This window comes from Cantharellus anzutake (assembly GCF_015039405.1).
Source record: "Cantharellus anzutake strain C23 chromosome Unknown EI90scaffold_6, whole genome shotgun sequence".
Taxonomy (NCBI): domain Eukaryota; kingdom Fungi; phylum Basidiomycota; class Agaricomycetes; order Cantharellales; family Hydnaceae; genus Cantharellus; species Cantharellus anzutake.
Window position 1 is genome coordinate 1669110 of NW_024066956.1, and position 14667 is coordinate 1683776.

Here is a 14667-nt window from a genome sequence, read left to right on the forward strand (position 1 = left end):
GATCCCTGGATACTTTCCCTAAGATTTTGCTGAGGCGTTTTCTTCCACTACTCCAAGCAATCACACGAACTCGATAACTACACCGGTGCAGCCCCTACGTTAACTCACCCTTGGGTTAATTTCAGCAGAGGCCGGGAAATCCTGAACTTTTCGGAATGATGTTTGTTTCCGTTGCGCGTAGCTTTATTTCCACATCAACTCCGTCGTTAACACCGCGTAGAATCTGGTAGGCCCAGAAGGCCTGGGGCCGACCACCTTCGCGGTCAGAGGGCACTGCATCCGTGACTCATTTCGAGAATTTTTTTTTTTCGTTTTTCGTTTTTTACTTTTTTGGATACCGGGATCTCCCATATTATCTCTGATGTTCGAGCTTTTCTCCTCAGTTCTCTGAGTCTGAGCCGTGCGTTCGAGGTCAGTGTCCTTGTTATGTGCATAATTACTCATGGCATGTGCCCCTACTTACCAGCTTGACATTCAAACGCCAGGCAGTTCCAATTCAGTTCTCCAACCCCAGACGCTCTGGACTGGCACGGTCTACGCAGCTCACTTTCTCCAGTCTATTTCTGTGGAATCCCCTCGACTGCCATGTCTTATGAACTCTTGCCTCGTGGCGAGATGGACGACATTGAGAGCGAACTTGGCATGAAATCTCGAAAATCGGGCTTCCTGGTCCACATCAACACCAGAACACGTATACTGATCTTTCTCTGTGCTGCCACTCTCTCGGGTTCGATATTCCATGCACTCTTGGTTGGAATTAGTCGTAGTTCGGGTGCCTTGCTCGACCCTCTACTGGGCAAATATGAATTCTCGCCCCCCGATCCCTATATACGTCCTGGCCTCGGTAACTACGTTACACCGATGGAGGATGAATGGGATATGGATAGTATTCGGTCGATGGTATCGAAGACGAAAGGTTATTACGCCCGCGATTACAGCGTCTGGTTGGGTTGGAATAATGTATGTTTATTAATGAGTTTGAAGGATACGTTATTTCATCTCTCTTTTAGATGCGATATATTATTGAAGCCAGCTTATTACACGCTAACCTGCTGAATCGAACACTCGTCCTTCCGAGTTACGTATACGCTAGGGCTTGCGAACACAACATGTGCGTACCCCATAGCTAATAACGAGCTGCGGCAGTCACTCAAATCGCTTTCTATCCAGTCACACCTGCGCTGACTTTTCAGAGATGGTAAACCGTGGGGATGCTATTGGGTGGGATGAATGGAAAATCCTACCCATAGAGGAGCAAATGTGAGTTCAACACCAGTATCGAGGCTCGTAGTGAGATATTCACCCCTCGCTACGTTGTAAGGGGATGGCGCGTACCCATTAGCGTCATGCTTGATCTTAACCGCCTTCGTCACTTTCACCCTGTCGTCACCGTCGCCGAGTACCTACAGCTTCACGACCTTGATCTATCAAAGGAACTACCAAATGGCCGCTGGGGGAGGACGGAATACCTACAAAAACCCGACCATCCATCCCTTTTCATTATCCCTAACAAGGACTTCGATCATGGTAAATATGGGGATTTAGTTCGCGTTGACAAGTTACCGCCACCGCCCCCTGGAGGCCCCTCAGAACCAACTGACATTACCAAGATATTACTAGAAGAATTGAAGGCCAGCGGGAGGCATACAATAAATATAGACGGGGCCAAATCTGTTTTAGAATTCCAGAATTCGAAAGCCTGGGGTACCGAAGCCGAATTAGAAAATATCCTGGAACGCGAGGGATGGTTGGTTCTGTATACATTTGAAGGGTGAGTTGAACCCAATTTGGCAGGAGATCCACACTCATTACCGTTCGCTTGACAGACCGGAGGCACAGAAGACTGTCGTATTTCCGGTCAAGCAATTTGCGAGGCGCGAACTTGCTCGTGGGCTTGTCGATGACTATGACAAGGAAACCGCCCATGTATTGCTTCTTGACTCTGAGACTCATGACAGACGCCCGGCGGTACGTGAAATCTGTAGCATGCCTAAATTAAATTAATGGTCTAGATAGTAATCTTACCTTACAATTTGTTAGGGGGACCTCCGATTTACCACTGAGTCGGCTCGGAAAAACTTCGCCAATCTAATTTTACAAGGTGTGAAACCTCTTCCTTCGATATTCAAGGCCGCGGAACGCGTTGCCGAAAGGATGCTCGAAGTGAACGGTGGAAGAATGTGGGTGGCCGCACATATGCGGAGAGGGGATTGTGAGTAACCTTATGGCTGACTTTGAGCCTATGCATAATTTATCCCTCGACTCAGTCCTGCGATGGGGCTTCCAACTTGAGTACAGTATTCGAAAGCACCTAGAACGGATCAAAAATAATATCCAGCGTGGTCGTGAGGTCTTGCGAGATATGTCGGAGAAAAATGTGTCATTGGTAACGTACGACGTACCGAATGTGACGCCGGACACTCCGTATCTGCGTTCTCCTCCACCCAACAGCAGCGATAAGTAAGCTCCGCTAGTTTTGCCTCCGCTGGAGCGACTTGCTTGGCCATTGACAATCGCGTCCACAGATTCTTCATAGCCACCGATGCACGCACTGAAGGCGAACTGAAGCACATTCGTGAAAACGGAGGTGTCCTTATTGTTGATCTCCTTTCACCATCTGACAGACGATTAGTCGGATGGCCACTTCTCATCACCGACGTGATGGGCATTCTGGAACAGGTTGTGATGTCCCATGCGCATTACTTTTGCGGGTATCATGTGTCTAGCTTGCCGGGTGGTGTGTTAAATTTGCGGGCGTCAGGAGGGATGGATCCTCGCACGGCGTTCATCGATCTTAGTTAGCTTCAAGTGCCATTCGTATTTGTTTATAAATTATTCAGATGCCATGCATCATACGGACCAGCAAAATGACCCGGGTACGACACCACGCTACAGAACGCGAAGGTATACATGTGCTCTCACTCCAGGGTGTTAGACTCGCATCCTTTCCATCTTGCATGATCCGACCTGATAACAGGAGATCTTTGGTGCGACGCGATCGCAACGGACTTGTGCATCAATGAATCACATCTTTGGGCCAGTAATCAGCCTATACGGGCTAGCACCCTGGTGAATTTCTGTAAAAGAAGCTTTGATGCGAAGTCCACATATTTGTGCCAGCCGAGGGAAGTACTAGATATCGAGAATCGGATTGATAGAACGTCCTTGATCTTTTGATAGCCTTCCAATGATGGGGTGAACCGTGATGGTACACCAGAGGTCGGGTCAGTCGGCGAGTCCCGGCGCGTGGGCAAGTGATGGAGGAACGGATTACAAAGGCAGCTGCAAATCCGGACAATGAAGTCAGAACCCCTAAGTTGCAGATGGCACATGTAACTTAGCGGATCGCCCAAATGGTACGGTAAGTTGTCCGTGGGGAAGGAAACACAATTAATGCAACTGCGAGTCAATTCATTATACAATGGGTCTGTTGTCGAAGCCTTTTTGTCCTCAAGGGGAGTGCTGCGTTATGACGGGAAGGATACTCAACATCGTGCGTGCTAGCAACGGAAGGCGGATCTCCTAAATATCGACGAAACGGTCTTCCATCAGAAAGATCGAGCCGAGTCCATAGAAACCCGTGAACCATGGCATTGTATGCCCCGAACTGGGTCGAAGGACCAATGAGAGTCACAACATCGGTGCTGGGTGGCTGCATTATAGTGGGTAGATGAAGCCCAGAAAAAGGGAATAAGCACAATACGAAGCTGGTCCATACTCTGCCGTCGTTGAATCCAGTTGAAGCTGTTGCGGAAATAAGCGCAATGTATTTTCGGATAGTGTAACTCCACTCCATGTCGAATTTTCCGCTCGTTGCAGCTGTGCTATCATCAGCCCCTGCTGGTCTATCTAATGGGCTTCAGGGTCTAATATCATCTAATGACACGCTCGAATCAACCCTAGATAACGTTCTGCGACTTTGTTGTGGGCTGCCCCACACTTCCGATAATCAGTACACGCCCGAAGAATGGGCAAAATCTGTTCAAACACTACATTCTAGGATATCTGAGCTGGGAGAGACGTCCTTGACTTTCCAGCAGCCTCTCAAGAGAGCTTTGGAATATGAGGAAGATCGTTCGGATGCTAAGAAAGCGAAAACTTCCCGCGAGGGTTTTGGTGTCAGTGCACTGACGTCAAATGTCAACAACGCCTCGCCAAATGACACGTCAAGCGATCCACCCATCTTCACATTTCATTCCATTTCCATGTCTTCCCCTGTTCGTAAAAAGGTCGACATAACAGTCCATCAGTTGACGTTACGAATCACTTCTCCAGGAAATCCTCTCGAAAATTTGCATCCTCCCATCTTACTCTCTATCCTTCGTCTCGCTTTCCTGCTTCCCGTACCTGGGAAACGGATGCCATACCTCTCGGCTGTGATTCTCCCCGAGCGAGCAAGGGTTTCGCCTTCGGACGGAGATATTCAAATCATATTCGGAACAGATTCTGTCTTGACGGCGACGCAATACACAACGAAACATCCAGGTCCCAAAGAAGCTCATACAAAGGGCAGTCCATCAAAAGTTCTCTTTCATTCCTTATTTGCCTATTTCCCACAAGGCGAAAATGGTTTGCGGGATCTATACGAACCTTCTACCGGCGATTTCACATCTTCATCCGGCGCTCCAAGCGTCGATGCACACATAGGAGCTAAAGATGGTCATCTCTATTTCTTCAAACATGGTATATTCTGGGGAGAAAAGAAACCGTGTGTATGGTTCCCGGTTGAAGCCATCTACGATATGACAACCCGAAGCGTAACGGGTCGATCTTTCTCTCTTTCCATTGATACTCGTTTCTCGACCGTTTCTGCTCTGTCAAGTAACGCGAGACGTGCAGCAGCAGCGGCTGCTGCTGCTGCTATTGCTGCTCAAGCATCATCGTCATCAAAAAATGAAGCCACTGAGTTGTTGATGAACGAAGAAGATGATGAATTGGAGCAAACGGAATTTTCTCTCATCGAGGGAAAAGATCAAGATGCCGTTAAAAGCTGGATATCCAAACACCGGAATGAATTCGCGACAAATGTAATGATCCTCGATGATTCGTCAGCGTCTAGAACCGCCACTGCTACTGGTGAAAATAGCAATGCGTTCGTAGTCGCAGGGACGTCTCCTAACAAATCTGGCGCTTCCTCTGCCGCTGCGGCATCCGTTCCATTCAGTCAAGCTCCGTTGGACGAATCCGACCCTGAGGATGGAGATTTTAAAGTGTCGGATGTTATATCCACAGCCTCATCATGGTCGTCGTCTTCGTCTGAACGTGGAAGCGTTGATGAAGATGAGGGGGGAATTAACATGGGACCGGATGATGAGGAGGGAGAGTACGAAAGCGAGGAACTTGCCCATCGGGGGGAAAAGGGAGAAGTGGGCAATGATGGTGATGATGATGATGGTGATGGTATCGACGAGCTAGGCCAAGGCAACCATCCTTTATTGCAACCTGGTGCCATGCCTCGAATGAGTAAAGCTGCAGTAGAAGCAGCTATCGGTATGGTAGAGGAGGAATTCGGTTTCAAGTAATCAATAAAACAACGAGGTAACTAAAAGTTCAATTCCCCCCCCCCTTTTTTTTTCTCTCGATATGAATCCGGAGTGTTGTATGCTTCGATATCCTTATTCGTGCTTGATCAACTTTCGGTTCTTCAGAACGTAGCAATATCCTTAAATGTACCACCTCCACTTTCGATGGGCCCCTATCCTCCATCACGATTCACCATCATTCACAGGACATCACTCAATATTTCATGCTCTGCTCTGTACTTACACCCAACAAAATGTCATGATTGATTTTTTTTTTGGGCGGGGGTTCGTTTACGGATACATCGAAAAACAGTATACGTACTAAAAATTCTACTGTACTGAAACTAGTAGTAAGTGGGAGGATAGATGCTAAAAGAGATGTTCAGGTTGGGCAGCACAGCGCATTTGATGTGAGGAAGTCCGGAAGAGAAAAAAAAAAAGAATAAGAAAAGCCAAAAACGTAGACAACAAAGCGCTACAGACGAATAACTGTTTCCAAAAACGTCCGTCTGAGCTCCACTATCGAAACAAGTACATATGAGCAGATAACAAAAAAAAAAAAAGTCAGAAAGAAAGCACGTAACAACGATCTGGGGTCTGGTTGTATGTATCACATCCCTAGGCAACATGAAGCAAGGAAAGGAGTAGAAAAGAAAAGCGTACGTGTGGAATAGAGCATGCTAGAAAGCAGGTGAAAAAAAAAAAGAGCTTCGGGATTAAAATGGTGAGGTTAGCCGACAAAGGGAGGGGGGAGGGGTGGAGGAGGCAAGCAAGATAACAGTTTACTAGGGATATTTCGTTCGTCGGACGATGGATGATGGATGGGTGTATATGAATGGTTTTTGAACGCGGTTGAGCTACGGCGGTGGATCATGCAAGATACCCGGCAGCAGGATTCCATCCTCCAAGCGCACTCAAATCCCCGCCAACGTCACCCGCCCCTCCAGGGAAACAGCCGCCAACCTCACCGAACGCGCCGGTGGACTGCGCAACACCATTGCTCGCCTCTGAGCCATCCGCCTTCCGACATTCAATACCACCTTCGGATTTATCTATAAAAAGCGCGCGTGCGCGCGCACGTCAGTCAAATGATCTACAAACAGAATCAAAAGTGACAGCTTACGATGTCGGTTTAGAGCATCCATCCTCGCAAAAGTCTTTCCGCATCCTTCACACGTGAATGGACGAATGTTAAGATGCAATGCCTCATGCCTCTTGCAATCATGTTGTCTTGCAAATCCTTTCCCGCACTTGGGCCACTTGCACACGTACGGTCGTTCCTCACGGTGGGAACGAAGGTGTCCTATAATATAGCACAAAAGAAAGACAGCGGCATTAAACACATATAGATATATATATACACACACACACGGAACGCACCTTTCAGATTAAACTGTCTGGTAAATGTACTTCCACACCCTTCCACAGGACACATGAACGGTGCCCTGTTCTTCCTCCTAATAGCACTAGCAGCCTCCGTAGCAGGAGTGGTAACATTTTGTCTCTCAACCTGACCCGCAGGAATAGGAGAAGGGTTCCTCGAACCACCCGACAAAGACGCTGGTCGGCTATAAGGCGATCCTCTATCTGACCCTACCGAACTTGAGCTACTCCTCCTCCCACGTCGAGCAGGTGGAGACCGTGGATCAGGTGGAAGGAGCGATCCGTCAGTGGAGGTGATGCTTCGAATGAATGCTTCGTTGTCGACGGGGACGGTACGATTGAGGGATATATCCTCGGACCAAGCGCCACGACGATGACCAGATGGTGTTGCTATCGTACGGTACCGCCGAAGCGCCGTGCCTTGAGGATGAAGGGAATTGAGGGGGAGTAAGCTTGGGGAGTTGGGCGTCGAATGGTGGAGTAGGTGGGTGTTTTCGGGGTGAAGTTGAGTATGAGAGTGAGCCGGGGAGATGGGGACCAAAGAATCCAAGAATGGCTCAAGGGAAGTCGTCAACGACGGGTTCACCTCGCTGAGGTTCACAGTTCGTTGCGACTGACCCAAAAGGTGGGATTGTTGATACTGCTGCAATGGGAAGACGCTCGTGTCCTGCCACTGTCCCCTTGAAGGAGTCGAAGACCCCGAGTGAGATGCAGCTCGAGGTCTGTGACCCAACTGCACAAAAGCGGAGAAGGGGAGGGGGCCAGGAGGAGGAATGGAGTTTGGAGTATCATTGAAATTAAGGCTTTGGTTGCGAGGTGACCCGTTCGTGAATGAGCCACCCCCACCTAGTAGGAGGGAATCCGATGTCCACGAGGAAGTAGCTACAGGGCGTTCAAACGCCGGAAGAGGATAACCCATAGATTGCGGAGCATTCTAAAAATGAAGAAAAAATAAAAATAGTTCCAATAAGACACGTAAGTGCATCGAAAAAAAGGCGACTTACTACTTGAGTATTCCAGCTCGCGGCAGGATCTACAGACCCATTGTCCGGTTGTGGAGGCGGGAACGTTGCTGAAGAAAGGGGGGGGAAAAAAAAAATTGCACATCCATGATCAGCCTTTTCCGTTACTTATGCCAAAAATGAAAAAAAAAATTTTGAACTCACACTCATTCGCACCTGTATCCTCAGGGACAAACGACAAGGGAGAGGGACGCATAACCCCCCGCGCGACGCTCCCACCAGCGGTGATGGGCGTACTGGGAATAAGTCGAATAGCGGGACCCTCATTGTCGGCGGCGGAATCCTGTACGGGGAACCTAGGCAGTGCAAACGTAGGATCATGGGGGGGTTGGAGGAACGCAGTTGAAAAGGCCGCCGCAGTTGCCATGTTATCTACTACCTTGGCAGTCTCTTGAGATTCTCCTTCGTGTTCGTTATTATGTAGGGAGTTGAAAGGATGAAGTGAAGGGGAAGCTGGAATGACGAGGGGTTGAGTCAGAGATTTCGTATGAGCGTGATGAGGTGCAGGAGGGGATGTGGATGATGGAGGTGGACTTGGTGCGTCGATAGGAGCAGAGATGATACCGGGAGATGCAACCCGATGTGCGTGTAATTCTGGGCTCTCAGCGCCTGATGTTACACCAAAGTTGAGACCGGCCAGTGACTCGTTGAAACCCGGAGGCGCGGTCGATTGAGTGCGGGGGGATCGATGGAAGGAAGACACGGAGGAAGCGCGGCTTTTAGTAGGATTTTCTATGTCACCCACACTTGAACCTGGGGAGTGATCAGGACTAGGACGATAGTACGCAGTGGGTTCGTTTATATGTGGGGGGGGACTACTTGCGTTTGAAGGCGCGTCGTATACAAACGTATTTCCAAACTGGTCTTCAATCAAAGGAAACTCTTCTGCCCCTGGAGCGATTGATGAGAAATGATGGGGATTGTAACCTTCGTCTTCGTCGCCAAGGTTGTGGATGCCTAATCCAACTAGGTCTTCACCGTATGATCCAACTTTGGTGTGGTGCATAAACTCGAAATCGTCGTCTGCACTATCCAAAGGAGCGGACAAGCCAGAAAGATTAGAGCCGGGAGAGTTGTATGAAGCGTAAGATCTAAAAGGTAAAAGGTGGGATCGAGAAATGGTTTTGTGAACGAGTTCAGTAAATAAAGAGAATAATGGGTTGTACTGTGGATCGGGGAGAGAGATGAACATACGGAGTATATGGATATTCGGCGTTTGCAGCTTTCTTTGACCACTCGTCGAAGTCAAATGGAACGGCGGTCTCCACAGCAAATGAAGGGAGGGCGTGCTGATTGCTCGAGTCATTGTTGGTAAAATAGTTGGACGTAGCTGTGTCTTGATGCTGTTCCATTGCGATCCAAAAGACTACAGCCACAACGCAATGAATGAATGCGGTGTAAAGGTTGGAAGAGCCGATTTGGGAGTGATGAGGCGCTGCAGGGGCAAGATTATGACGAGAAGGGTGAGAGAGAGAGCGAGGGAGATGGAACGAGTTGAAATGCGCCCGAGAACGCGGAAGAGCGGGAGAGAGGCAGAAAGAAGGTGTGTGTTATTTGTACCTCCTACCTAAGAACGAATTCCCAAAAGAAATAAAACCAAGATATCAAATAACGGGCGCCAATTCTCGGCTCGGATTTAAGAATAAAATCCGAAGTGCCTGGCCCGACAACGGAGTGTAACCTCCATCTGGCGAATCAACAATAAACCAATAATACATAAAGCAAAAAAATGTATGTAATATATATATATAAAAATCAAAATAAAACCGAATCAAAGATCCAGACATTCCTCTTATAGTCATTCCCGCCTCCTATTCTGAATTGTCATGGAGATCCAAGCTTCCCATTTCGTTGACTAATGAATAAATCGAATTATTCCCAATTCCAGTAAGTGGGCTAGAAATATATGTATGTAATCAAAAATAAATTTATTGAATGCGGATGGATTCGCTTCCTCCCATAAAAGGGAATCTTAAAGTGACTCAATTGTGGGTAGCTCATTTTTATTCTCTGAATTTCAAAGTCGAGGGCGCTAAAAAAATGAAGGTTGTTTATGGAATCACACACAAAGGAGCTTGGCGCTTACTGTAAAACAACCGCTCTCTGGAACATAATCCACCATTATCTCTTCCCCAACCCAACCCAACTCTTCCGCGTTGATTATTCCGAGGGGGCCCAAGCATTCCAAACAGACGATGTTCCTTGCGTAGGTTCGCAACTGTCGAAAAAGGGCAATTCGTTTTCATCAAACAAGGACTACTATGGTACTGTTGCAACGACCCAGCGTGCTAAGCAGTTGTTCTCATGGTGATATGTGTAGTGAGTTGGATGTAACAATCACGCATCTTCGCTCTATGCTCTCCAAATGGCAATCACTCCATCCACACGTCGTAATCAGCTCAGGATCGACTTCTTGCAGTTTCAAGTGAATTACCGGTTGCTCTCCACAGAACGTAAATAATAGCGTCCGTACAACGACTTGGGCCATCGACTGCATCACTCCTCCTCCCCCCCGCCAAAGATGGTTTCTCATATTGAGGAATGGATCGGAACCGGGGATTTGATGCCGCTTCGATCTCCAAACTGACGCCTCCCCCAACCCCTCAGTCCTCCACTTTTTCCAATCAACCCAACTTGTTCCAGGACTTTCCCACCTCTCATCCCATCTCCAATCGGCCATCTTCCTGCTCATCATCACTATATGATCATCATCCCACAAACTGAAAAAAATATAACGTCCCTGGCCAAAACCTTCTCCACATTACATGTAACATTGATACATATCCACGGCTTACTTTGAGGTTGATTGATCGTGCTGTCACGCCGAGTGTAGTATTACATATGTAGGCCCACGTAATTTGATGCGCAACACATCGTTCCCCACCCTCGGTCCCGCATCCGCGCTGACGCACAGATATTTTTCTTCTCAATAATCAGTTACATAATCGAGGATTGTTCAATGCATTGATGACGCAACCAAAGCTGCCGCGTTCACAATATTACTTACAGTACAGTAATCATAACTAACACTCTCTAACCGGAACTCTTTTTTGATCCAGCGTCTGTTGCATCAAAATGGACCTCCATCTCAAAGTACTGATACTTACTTGTTCCCGAGTAGCCAACGTGTCCTACCAGCTCGGGCCATACATATCTGTAATCTATCTTTGCCGAGGAAATATATATCCCAGCTGATACAGTCACTAAGTAATATATGCCAAACATGCTGTATGCATGTGTGTGTGCGCGCGCGTCCAAAAAAAAAAGTAGCCGAAGGAACGATATGATATAAAATAATTGTGGGTGAGAGATCCCGGATCCATTGTAACTCTTGAGTGAGTTTGAAACGAATAGGAAAAACGCCCCGATTTGCACGCCTCGTGGGATTCAAGGTACTTGATATAACCCACAGAAAAGGACTAAGTAAGGGCGAGGGGGGGGGACAAGAGAGGGGTTATACAAACACGTGTACTATTGCAGGGAGTAGTACCTGTAAAAAGGAGTCGGCACCAACCGCAATTTTTTTTTGCGGCGCCTGCACGGCTGATGTATTACAAAAAAAAAAAACAAGGTTGGATTGGTTCCATGGACCGTATACTTATGCAACTCAAAGTACCCCTAATCCCAGCACATACATACTGCATGCGCGCTCGATCGACTCGTCATCCATAGACAGGAAACTAATTAACTCCGAGACGGTGTGTACCTGACCTACACGAGCCAGCGGTTTGCATTGGCTCGCGAACAACAGCCGGAATTCACAGTTTCAGGAAATATCACATTCCCCCCTGCTAACCCCATTCCTCGGTGCACGGGATCAGGATCAGCTATCACACTAGTACTGTCAAGTCTTGGCGTCGCATAGATAATCCTATCTCACTTTCCCGCACCTTCCCCGCACTTTCCCCCCCTCTTCCAAGCCCACGGAAGCGCCCGTACCTTTCTCTTAGATTTGTGGAACAACCGAGGGGGGCGGACAACATACCCGAGCCAATCCTAGCCGGGGTTGGGGGGGCGGAAAAAACTTCCGAGAACGGGAAATCAGACAAGTGAAACAGAGAGCCAAGGACAAAAAAAACCCTTCGTTCATACAACGGAGATAAGACAAGAGACGGATTCCGGATGTAACCGTGCAAATGGGGGACCCATGCATACTTAACGTAAAGTACTTATCATCAGTCCGCGAAAGGTCGTTCATGATAGGGCAAATGAAAATAGTCCCGTATCACGGTGATAGCCAATCCAACTTCTAAAGGTAACTATACTACATACTTAATAAACTTCCTCGATCGAATCTTTCTTTCTTTGTTCACATGTCGCGGGATGGCCCCCCAAGGTTTTTAAGTAAAAAAAAAAAAGGCGTCAGCATGATTGAGAAGGATGGCAAATACCAAGTTATATGTCGTCGATCGTGTAAATATACGTACGAGTGATATGGATTAACGAAAGTTATCATTGCAATGCAAGCCGTGAGCGCCTGACGCTGTAAAAGCCGCCAAAGTGCGGAACAAACAACACTTCAACATTTCCCTTTCCCCTCCGCCACCAACCCGGGCTAATGCGGAACATGGGTATATGTGTATGATGGTATCGCGAAATCAGATCCCCTATGATCTGAAAAAGAAACGGAGAATCGATACAATAAAGACACGTCGCTGTGTCTTTTAAAAAAAAATCATCTCGGAAACACACAGCTAGCTCAAAAACCGGTCGCGTCGGTAGGTGACCACCAGTTGCATTAGCGATTTAGAAGCTTCTTGGGGGGAAAAATAAAAAATAAATAAAAGCAGCGCCAGTGACTACCCTGTTCTCTGATTGAGGGTGGGTAATGTAAAGGCAGTGGGTTTTTACGTTAGCTGGGTATGAGAAAGGTCTGAGTCATGTCATTCATCCCAGGCAGGCTAGAGCAAGAAACAGTGCCCAGAACAACCATATGGAAATAGGAAAGGCTGAAAGAAACGACATATCAATGGTCGAATTACTCATTTTTTTTAATATTACCCACTTGCAGCGATCACCTTTACCTTTTGGGGGGGACGATAGCTATCGCATGACTCGGGGCCCCACTTGGTGTCTGAATGACTTGCCATCAGCGCAGTCTGATCAGTTTGAAAAGTAGACATAGACAAGGATATCATGTGGCAAGTCAATCATAGATGACTCCGTTTAGATCCGTGTAGGAGGGCTTCATCACAGCAAGTGGTGATCGAGATCGTATGCTCCATCCGAATGGGAGCGCCGCGCAGCGAGGAGAAACCAGCTCCAGTATATATATAGGGTTTGTTTTCTGGAGGCAGAATTAACTCAATCATAGACGGGGGTGCCTGGGCGTCAACCGTGAATTGAATTCTACCTCGGGAGGCAAGGGCATCTCACCCAAAACCCTCAACCTGAGCTAGCTCAATTCAATGAAAAGCGTTAGTCCAGTTGTAATAGCAGCAGCACCCATGTATGGGCAAGAGTGGAGTACTATTGAGCACCAGTAACTCTCACGAGAACACTGGCAACATCAAGAAAGAAACATGAGCGTAATGCCTTGTGAGGATATTTGTGGCCTAGTTGATATCACCTTCTTTGTGATCCCTAAAATTTCCTGGTCGTTTGATGCCCTACGCGTGAATTTGATGTTCTGAGTCAAAAACGCTTGAGGCTGTGGCCCCCCCCCTCCCCGGACAAAGTGGCACTTAATTAAAGGCTGTGAGTTCCATTCAATCGATCGACAAAACATTAAAGTATCGCATGCTCGAGGGCAACAGAGGCGATGATCAAATATACGTCAAGGTTTCTTCATTCATTTCTAGCCGAGTCGGTTACCCAAGCACATTCGTACGTACGTAGCAAAAAGACGTACAAGCCAACCGAGAAAACCCAAGAGTTGCCGAAAATGATGCGATGATCCGGTCTTAGCCAAGTTACTTCCCGCTGAACGTAAACTGCCTGTGGGCATTGTCGGCAGCGGATCTATAGAATCCAATCAAGCTCGGAATGATAGGTGGTGGGCGTTCTTTGCAAGCCATTAAGGGTTGCATCTCAATCAATCAATCATCAGAGTCCGAGTGATCACGGCAAGAGATTCTCAAAACAGCGCTGTTTGGGTAGTCAGATCAAATTCTTTGCGTGCGGCGTAGACCGGAAGAGAACGCCGGCGAGAAGACAATATAAATATATCGCTTGGGAACGCGGACACTTTATACGGGGGTTGATGAAATTTGCTGTGCCGCAAACACTTGCGCAAGCACCCAGGCGCTGCGCCCCTTGCAGCGTGGGATGATATACGCTCTGTTCCAGGACTTGGTTTACTTAGCCATGAGAGCGAAGGTGATGGATATGTAACGGGGAACCCTGGTTTCGAACCATACGGTAATATTGTCCCTCCACATGCACACCCAATTTTCCTTCAATGCCAGATGAGTAATACGCCGATCCTCAGGCTGGGAAACATGCTCATCCTAAAGACGTATTAGAAGGCGGGATCTGGCGCGGAAGGGCGTGGGTTAGGAGATCGTATTCAGCCATCGTGGGAGATCCGACAAAACCACGGGAGAGCGGGGATTGGGGGTCTTGTATCAGTATATCAGTCAAGATTGAGTGCACTGTACCAGAGGGATCTTCACCCAGACCAGTAATGATTAGCCTGGAACGGGGTACGGCTGGGGGTTGGGGTTTTGGTGTACTTGGGGGCCATGTGAAGGTTGCTTGTGCGCTCGCCCATTGACTAAGGAGGGTGTCGTAAAAACGGA

General features: G+C 47.8%; 5 protein-coding genes across 5 annotated transcripts; 2 read left to right on the forward strand and 3 right to left on the reverse strand.

Moving 5' to 3' along the window:
- Positions 1-861: 861 nt before the first annotated feature.
- EI90DRAFT_2907527 (uncharacterized protein) lies at positions 862-2802 on the forward strand (the record flags this gene model as incomplete). The annotated part of the gene is made up of 8 exons (XM_039054285.1): positions 862-960; positions 1011-1111; positions 1171-1260; positions 1322-1771; positions 1827-1968; positions 2041-2212; positions 2268-2460; positions 2526-2802. The coding sequence occupies 8 exons, from the start codon at positions 862-864 to the stop codon at positions 2800-2802; spliced, it is 1524 nt and encodes a 507-aa protein (XP_038921592.1).
- A 750-nt stretch (positions 2803-3552) lies between these two features.
- Positions 3553-5400, forward strand: EI90DRAFT_3038769 (uncharacterized protein; the record flags this gene model as incomplete). Its single annotated transcript, XM_039058887.1, has 1 exon — positions 3553-5400. A coding segment is annotated over exon 1 (1606 nt), but the record flags the coding sequence as incomplete, so codon positions are not given.
- A 1174-nt stretch (positions 5401-6574) lies between these two features.
- On the reverse strand, positions 6575-7035 carry EI90DRAFT_2907115 (uncharacterized protein; the record flags this gene model as incomplete). Its single annotated transcript, XM_039054276.1, has 2 exons — positions 6575-6825; positions 6903-7035. Coding segments are annotated over 2 exons (384 nt in total), but the record flags the coding sequence as incomplete, so codon positions are not given.
- Positions 7036-7694: 659 nt separating this feature from the next.
- Positions 7695-9481, reverse strand: EI90DRAFT_2316676 (uncharacterized protein). Its single transcript, XM_039052872.1, has 3 exons — positions 9122-9481; positions 8072-9018; positions 7695-7977 (listed from the first exon to the last, which is right to left on the reverse strand). Exons 1-3 carry the CDS (start codon positions 9277-9279, stop codon positions 7799-7801), a joined length of 1284 nt encoding a protein of 427 aa, XP_038921595.1. The 5' UTR covers positions 9280-9481; the 3' UTR covers positions 7695-7798.
- A 463-nt stretch (positions 9482-9944) lies between these two features.
- EI90DRAFT_3012893 (uncharacterized protein) lies at positions 9945-11075 on the reverse strand (the record flags this gene model as incomplete). The annotated part of the gene is made up of 7 exons (XM_039056603.1): positions 9945-9959; positions 10014-10145; positions 10362-10624; positions 10723-10742; positions 10869-10909; positions 10935-10989; positions 11035-11075. The coding sequence occupies 7 exons, from the start codon at positions 11073-11075 to the stop codon at positions 9945-9947; spliced, it is 567 nt and encodes a 188-aa protein (XP_038921596.1).
- Between the last annotated feature and the right edge of the window lie 3592 nt (positions 11076-14667).

Bases quoted from the DNA above. Each gene is read 5' to 3' on its own strand.
- EI90DRAFT_2316676 (XM_039052872.1), bottom strand. From the start codon at position 9,279: ATGGAACAGCATCAAGACACAGCTACGTCCAACTATTTTACCAACAAT. The intron at 9,019-9,121 runs GTATGTTCATCT...TTTACCTTTTAG, and splicing joins GCCGAATATCCATATACTCC to ATCTTACGCTTCATACAACT. The intron at 7,978-8,071 runs GTGAGTTCAAAA...CCCTTTCTTCAG, and splicing joins GGATACAGGTGCGAATGAGT to CAACGTTCCCGCCTCCACAA.